At 42.8% G+C, this 6,945-nt stretch overlaps 1 protein-coding gene across 1 annotated transcript; it reads left to right on the top strand.

Moving 5' to 3' along the window:
• Positions 1-3,389: 3,389 nt before the first annotated feature.
• LOC124672379 lies at positions 3,390-6,540 on the top strand. Its single transcript, XM_047208616.1, has 6 exons — positions 3,390-3,482; positions 3,564-3,680; positions 4,335-4,771; positions 4,885-4,939; positions 5,607-6,022; positions 6,130-6,540. The coding sequence occupies exons 1-6, from the start codon at positions 3,390-3,392 to the stop codon at positions 6,248-6,250; spliced, it is 1,239 nt and encodes a 412-aa protein (XP_047064572.1). The 3' UTR covers positions 6,251-6,540.
• Positions 6,541-6,945: the final 405 nt, after the last annotated feature.

The following is a 6,945-nucleotide window of genomic DNA, read 5'->3' as shown; positions in this document are numbered from 1 at the left end:
AAGAGGTATGAAGCCATAAACCGCAAGGCAAATCGTATGAGGCGACCCTGTCGCTAGGACAATATAGTAATTCAGATGGCGTGAACATGCATGAAACTCGATGGTTGCCATCGCCATGGATTGAGGTTGTACTCTCACCAGGGGCGGACCCAGGTAAAATCTAGAGGGTACAAGGATGTACCAATTGAGGAATTATGCCAAATTGCTAAGTGGTGTAAATCACTCTTTAGTTTGCCATATTACAAAGAGACTAGAAATTAAGTGGGAGCAGCTGAAAGAACATTTCCCGTCCTTTTGGGTTTTGTGTGTTTGATGTCAACACTAGGTATATATTTATGTGTAATGATGTAGACAGGTACAAGTGTTCGGAATATATTTTTGCTCAGCGAGATGGTCTGCCTGTTCTGAAGGGTTTTTACTTCTGGCGGAAGTTCCGGCCCCAGCAGGCGGAAGTTCCGCCCTGGTATGTTCTGCAGAAGCCCTGTCAGCGCAGTATTGTTTGCTGTTTTTGTTCCCTGGCCGGAAGTTCCGGCGCGAGTGGCCGGAAGTTCCGGTCAGCGGAACTTCCGCCCAACTTCCGGGCAAGTTCCAGAAATGAGGAATTGTGGCTCAGTATAGTCCAGTAAGGTTTTCGGGGAATTCCGGAACTTGGCCAGAACTTGGCCGGAACTTCCGGTCACCGGAAGTTCCGCCCTAGTTCCGCCCAATCTTTTGTTGACCAGGTCATCTGACGAAGAATCTTCCTGGCGGAAGTTCCGGCTCTCCTGGCCGGTACTTCCGGTGCCAGCCGGAACTTCCGGCCATCCTGGCCGGAACTTCCGGTGTTAGTGGATTTCGCCACAACGGTCAGATCTGAGAGCTCCAATCATATAAATAGCTCTCTTCTCCAACGGGACAAGTTGTTCAATCATTGCAAGAAAAATCTGCCAAGCTTCACCACCATTAGAGCCACCTCAAGAACACAAGATTTGCAAGATCTCCTTCCTCCCCCAACCAAAGCTCTTGATCTTTGGAGATTCGAAGGAGAAGACACCGATCTACATCCTCACCGAAGCGTTCTTCATTTCCCCCTCATTTGTTTGAGGGATCTCATGCTAGTGTTCCTATTTGGTTCCCTAGTTGATTTGTGTTGTTGTGTTGTTGTTGATTGTTGTATTGTTACAGATTTGGGAGCCTCCAATTGAGTTGTGGATGTGTGCCCCAAGAACCTTGTAAAGGCCCGGTTTCCGCCTCGAGGAAATCCCTTAGTGGAAGTGGGCTAGGTCTTTGTGGCGTTGCTCACAGGAGATCTGAGTGAAGCCTTCGTGGCTGTTGGTTTGGCTTTCGTAGCAACCACACTCCTCCAAACGTAGACGTACCTTCTTGCAAAGGAAGGGAACTACGGGAATCATCTCCGTGTCATCGCATGCTCCACTCTCGGTTACCTCTATCCTATTCTATCTCTTATATTGCGTAGCTATATCTTGCTTAGTTGTTTATTTGTCATATAGGTAAATTCACTTAGTTGCATATCTAGAGAATTTACCTTTGTGTCAAACCTAAATTGAAAAAGAACTAAAAATTGGTTAGCACCTATTCACCCCCCCTCTAGGTGCGGCATACGATCCTTTCAGCTGCCCCACATCGGTATACGCTGGATCCTCCCATGACTCTGACGGAAAATAAAAGGTCATAGATTTGAAATCCGACAGATATAAACAATGCAGGTGATGTGGCTGCACCATATTTAAGCCTGCAAATATTGATTGCATCTTAGTGAGGACCAGGGTTTTTTATCGGCCAAAATTTCCGAAAATACCTTACCCCCGAGAATTGTTGATACTGATCAAAAAATCCGGATGTATTTTAATTTAAATTCTAGCATTGTTCAAATAGATGACATGTGATGTACTCTACCAAAAAAAACAAAATCGTGGCTTGGTGGCTTGGTGCGAAAGAGTTTCACAGCAAGTCGCGAGTTCGATTATAGGCAAGAGTTATTTTTTTCTATTTATTCTGTGTTTTTCGTCAAAAAAAAGAAAAGTGCTAGAACTATGATTCGAGGTCACGACCTGCTGGCATCACACGGTAAGTCTTACCGTTGCACTACATAAACTGCATAAATAATATAAGCTCAAAATATGTTTGTTTTGCGCTCGAAATTTTTGAATTTCAAAATTTGTTTAAATAATCTCGGACGAAAAAATCCCGAGTTTTCCGAGATTTCACGGTAACCGGATTTCTCGGTGCCCTCCGGTAAAAAACTGTCGCCAAGAAAAAAAACCTTAGTGAGGTTGAACTTCATAGATATTATTATAAATTCAACCGTTCTAGTGATTTTTGGTGCTAATAATAAGTGGTAGCGGCTTAACTATCAGTTTGAGATCATAAGTTGATCCTCGTTCCTGTATAGAGGTATATATTTGTCAGAAATTTGTTTTTTTATAGCTCAAATATAACATATTTTTCTCCAAAATTCTATCTTCAGAATGTTTATATGTATGTGGGTATTTAATATCATATTTTTGGAATTTAAAATATATGATTTTTAGAAAATAGAAGCACTGGTGCTCATGTGCCAAAGACACTTTCTAGGAGTTTAGGGATTTCTATAATCTTTGCTCATGTCTTGGCTCGCTGGTCTCTTTATATTTTCCACACGTTATTATCGAGTCGGGTGCTGGGGCTGGGCAGATTCATAGGTCGCATCGGTCGATCATGGTCTTGATCAGCTTCGTCAAGTCCCACCTTGACGTGTCCACTGGAATGGTCATTGACCTCGGTCAACGTGGCCTTGGATGTTGATGTAGCTATCTTCGTATCACACAAAGACAGTTTTTAAGAGCTGGTTTCCTAAGAACGACAACTTACAAAAGTTCTCCAAATCTTATGTTTGATATTTTTCGTGTTTTATAAAAGGTGATTATTTTTTTCCAATGAGAGAGGACGTTTTCAGTGGCTTCATCAATTTTAATACCCGCTGGATCATTTCTTAGACTAAGTCTCCCGAAGATACTTATAGAGATAGAGTGATGCTTTTATATATGGATGAGCGTCAACGTGTGCGTCTATACTATTTTTCGCAACAAAAAAATAAATTATTTACTGTTCTCAACAAAAGAAGAATTCTTTACTGCCAAAGATCAAAGTGCCTATCCCATTCCAACTTAAGATCCGCTGACTTTGTCAATTTCAAGATTGGCTGATTTTTTTTTTCAACTCAGTCTCTCAGATACTCATAGAGATAGAGTGTCTTTCGCAACCAAAAAAAAATCTCCTTGCTGACAAAGATCAAAGTGAACTGAACTCATGTCAGGATTTTGGTACTACACCGCGCGCAACTCTCTCCCCCCACTCGTGCCTGAAACGGACGCCACGAAAACCCTCGGCGCCTCCGCGCGGCGGCGATCATGGCCGCGGCCCTCCGCCTCCTGCTCCGCCAGCAAGCGGCCGCGCGGACCTCTCCGATACTGCGCTCTCAGTTCCCCGCGCCGTACTCCAAGGTAAGACTGAAGTAGTTTCGCTGCTTGATTTGTTTAAACCCTCGCCTCGATTGGGCGCACTAACTTCGATCCCCTCTCCAGGCCGCCGCCGCCGCCGCCGCTGCTGCCGCCGACAGCTTCCCCGCCGCGCGTGGTGCGCCCCTGTGGCCTCCCTGTCTGAGGGAGGTTACTCCAAGGAAGGCTCCTCCACCTCCAAAGGTATAATCTTCAGAACTAGATAAAGGGTTTCCGACCCTTCCAAATCCTGAAATTGGGGCAGGAAGATGTGTCTGTTACTCTGTTTGTACCCAATTCCTCTTTGCTTGTGCAATGCTGCCTTGATTTGACTGCTTATTTCATCTGCAATCTGATGCCTGCGCTGGACCATAACTCACTGTCGAGAACTCTATAATTCGTGTCCTCCGTGACTCAATACAAAGTCAATTGGCAAGTATGTACCTTTGCTATTGCTATGGGGCTGTACGAATTCTCTGTGGTTGTGCTTCAACTGGGGAGAGCGAGATTCAGCGAGAACACTCTCCAAACATGTTCTGCTAATTTACAACAGAGAACGATATAATTTATTGACTCGGCGACAGTGCAACGAACACTTCCAGCATCGCGTTCCCTGGATTCATTGGTGTTATTCCCGTTTGTATTTAGCCTTCCTTTGAAGGCCAACCAGAGAAATATTGATTACTGACGAATCACTCTAACCCAAATGTAGTTGTCTGGTTGCCTATTGAAGCAGAAATAAGAAGTTGATCCTGATTAAACTGTCTTTGCTTGTGTTAACATGGCTTGAATGGTTTACATTTGACATCTATGTACCATCTACTGTTTTTCCTTGTACTAAAGTCTATTAAACTGTAGGGTGAACCGTGCTGCTGGACAACTGTTCCAAGTATCATCCCTGACAGTACAAAGTCGTTCCCGGATAAACTGAAGGATCTCAAGGATCGTAAGAAGACATTGCAAGACATGGAAAAGGATATTGAGGAGCATGAGAAAATGATAAGCAAAGCGCTGGATGACCGTACGGTTGCTAATGATTTGTTTCGCAAACGGCTTGATGACCGTAGGAAACTTCTTGCCAAAATAAGTAATGTGCCAGATGATTATCCAGAAACACATAATTTGCTTGATGTTCTTGCCAAAATGAATGATATGATGGATGGTTTAGCCAAAGTACGTAAGATGCGAGTTGATTATGACAAAGATTGGGCCATTCAGGAGGCTAAGACTCGTGTGTTTGATGAACAAATGAAAATGTTACGTAAGAAGCGTGAGGATTATCTCACTGCTTTGAGGTAAAGAGATCTACAATCTATTCTTATTTGGTGTAATAAGCAGTATATTATTGTCATTTTTTATAACTTGTGTTGATCCAAACATGTTTGTCTCTCCTTGTCTATGTTCGAAGGCGGTATAATGAATTGGCAAGATCCACCTTGGAGCAGGAGGAGAACCAGGAGAAGGTAAAGAAGGTTGCAAAACTGGGTGCCACTGTTGGCCTCGTGGGAGGGCTTCTGCTGATCGATACTGGCATATATCTAGATTAGAAAGCATGTAGTTTGCTGCTTTGTCTTTTCGCGTAGAACTGAGCTTACAGATGACTAGGCCGAGCTGGTATTTAGAGTGGCAGAGTAGTAACAGTTTACTGTTTAGTTGATTAATCTCTCTCGGCCGTTGTGATAGTTCATTTGTGGGAAGGCTTCTGCTGATGCTTGCAGAGATGTTGTTTAGAGCACCTTGAAGTCTGCTGCTATTTCTTTCTGTGTAGAACTGAGTAGCCCGATAACTATGCTCAGCTGGTATATAGTGTAGTGAAGTAGAATTTAACTGTTAGTCTGTGTTTGCCATCGTACGGTGCATCTTAGAACCTGCAGGAGAAGCTAAGATAAAGCCAATTGATACAATTGCTATAATTGAAGTTATCTCTGTGTAATACTAGGGCATGACTCATGTATGCTATCTGACAAATCACTTTAAACAAAAGTAGTTGTCTGGTTTCCTATTAGGGCAGAAATGTGGAGTTAATACTGATTAAGTGCCGTTGCTTTTGTTAACATGGTTTGAGTTGTTTGCATTTGACATTTATGTGTCGTCTACTGTTTTTCTTAACTGAAGTTGATTAAACTGTAGGATGAACCACGCTGCTGTGAAACTGTTCCAAGTGCCATGACTGACAGTACAAAGTCGTTGCTGGGTAAACTGAAGGATCTCAAGGATCTCAAGGATAGTAAGAAGGCATTGCAAGACATGGAAAAGGATATCGAGGAGCATGTTGAAATGATAAGGAAAGCGCTGCATGACCGTACAGTTGCTAATGATTTGTTTAGCAAACGGCTTCATGATCGTCAGGAACTTCTTGACAAACTACGTAATTTGCAAGATGATTATGGCAAAGCACGTAATATGCGAGATGGTCTTGCCAAATTAAGTAAAATGGAAGATGATTATGACCGAGATCAGGCCATTGAGAGGGCTAAGCGTATTTTGATTGGTGAACAAATGGAAGTCTTACGTGAGAAGCAGCAGGACTATCTCAGTGCTTTGAGGTAAATGGATCAACATTATATTCTTATTTGCTGTAATAAGAAACTTATTATTGTTATTTTTTATAACTCGTGTTGATCCATATATCTCTCCTTGTCTATTTTGGGAGGCGGTATCATGAATTGGAAAGATCCACCATGGAGCAGGTGCAGAAGGTGAAGAAGGTTGTAAAAGTGGGTGCCGCTGTTGGCCTTGTGGGAGGGCTTCTGCTGATACTGGCAAAGATCTAGATTCGAGCAGTGTGCAGTTTGCTTCTTCTTTTTGTGTAGAACTGAGCTGACAGATGACTCGGCTGAGCTGTTTTTTTTTTGGAGTGGCAGAGTAGTAACATTTGACTGTTTAGTTGATTATTTTCTCTGTGCCGGTTTAACAGTGCATTCGTCGGAAGGCTTCTGCTGATAAAGATCTCAATTAGAGCACCTAGGAGTTTGCTGCTACTTATTTCTGTGTAGAACTGAGTTAGCCAGATGAGTATGCTGAGCTGGTATTTAGTGTGGTGGAGTAGAATTTAACTGTTTCATTGATTTGGACCGATTTGAACCTGCAGTAGTAGCTAAGACAAGGCCAAGTTATACAATTGCTATCATTGCAGTTATCTCTATGTAATACCAGGAGATAACTCGATTTATGCTATGAAGACTTGGGCTGAAAAAAATGATGTGTTGCTCTTGGGGTGATGACTTAGTTGTATTTTTGTTCTTCAAATCTTGCTGGTCAGTATCAAGGTGAGTCCTGTAACAGAATCTGGGACAATTACTCTCACGCAGAACAGAAACTAGCATTACAGTTTCGAGGCCCTACCTTTCAAGAAAAGAACCGTTTCAAGGCCTCACCTTAGCCACGTGGTATATATGTCGCGAGAGCAACTGCTACTGAACACTGTACACAGTAGCGATACGGATTTGATGGACACGGTTCCAAGTGA

This window comes from Lolium rigidum, chromosome 7 (assembly GCF_022539505.1).
Source record: "Lolium rigidum isolate FL_2022 chromosome 7, APGP_CSIRO_Lrig_0.1, whole genome shotgun sequence".
NCBI classification, from domain to species: domain Eukaryota; kingdom Viridiplantae; phylum Streptophyta; class Magnoliopsida; order Poales; family Poaceae; genus Lolium; species Lolium rigidum.
The sequence above is the reverse complement of the archived record's forward strand: the minus strand, read 5'-3'. Positions and strand labels throughout refer to the sequence as shown.

What these genes read in the sequence shown, in the direction of transcription:
- LOC124672379 (XM_047208616.1), top strand. Translation starts at nt 3,390, where the DNA reads ATGGCCGCGGCCCTCCGCCTCCTGCTCCGCCAGCAAGCGGCCGCGCGG. An exon ending in GATTATCTCACTGCTTTGAG is followed by an intron (nt 4,772 to 4,884) that starts GTAAAGAGATCT and finishes CTATGTTCGAAG; the next exon opens with GCGGTATAATGAATTGGCAA. An exon ending in GACTATCTCAGTGCTTTGAG is followed by an intron (nt 6,023 to 6,129) that starts GTAAATGGATCA and finishes CTATTTTGGGAG; the next exon opens with GCGGTATCATGAATTGGAAA.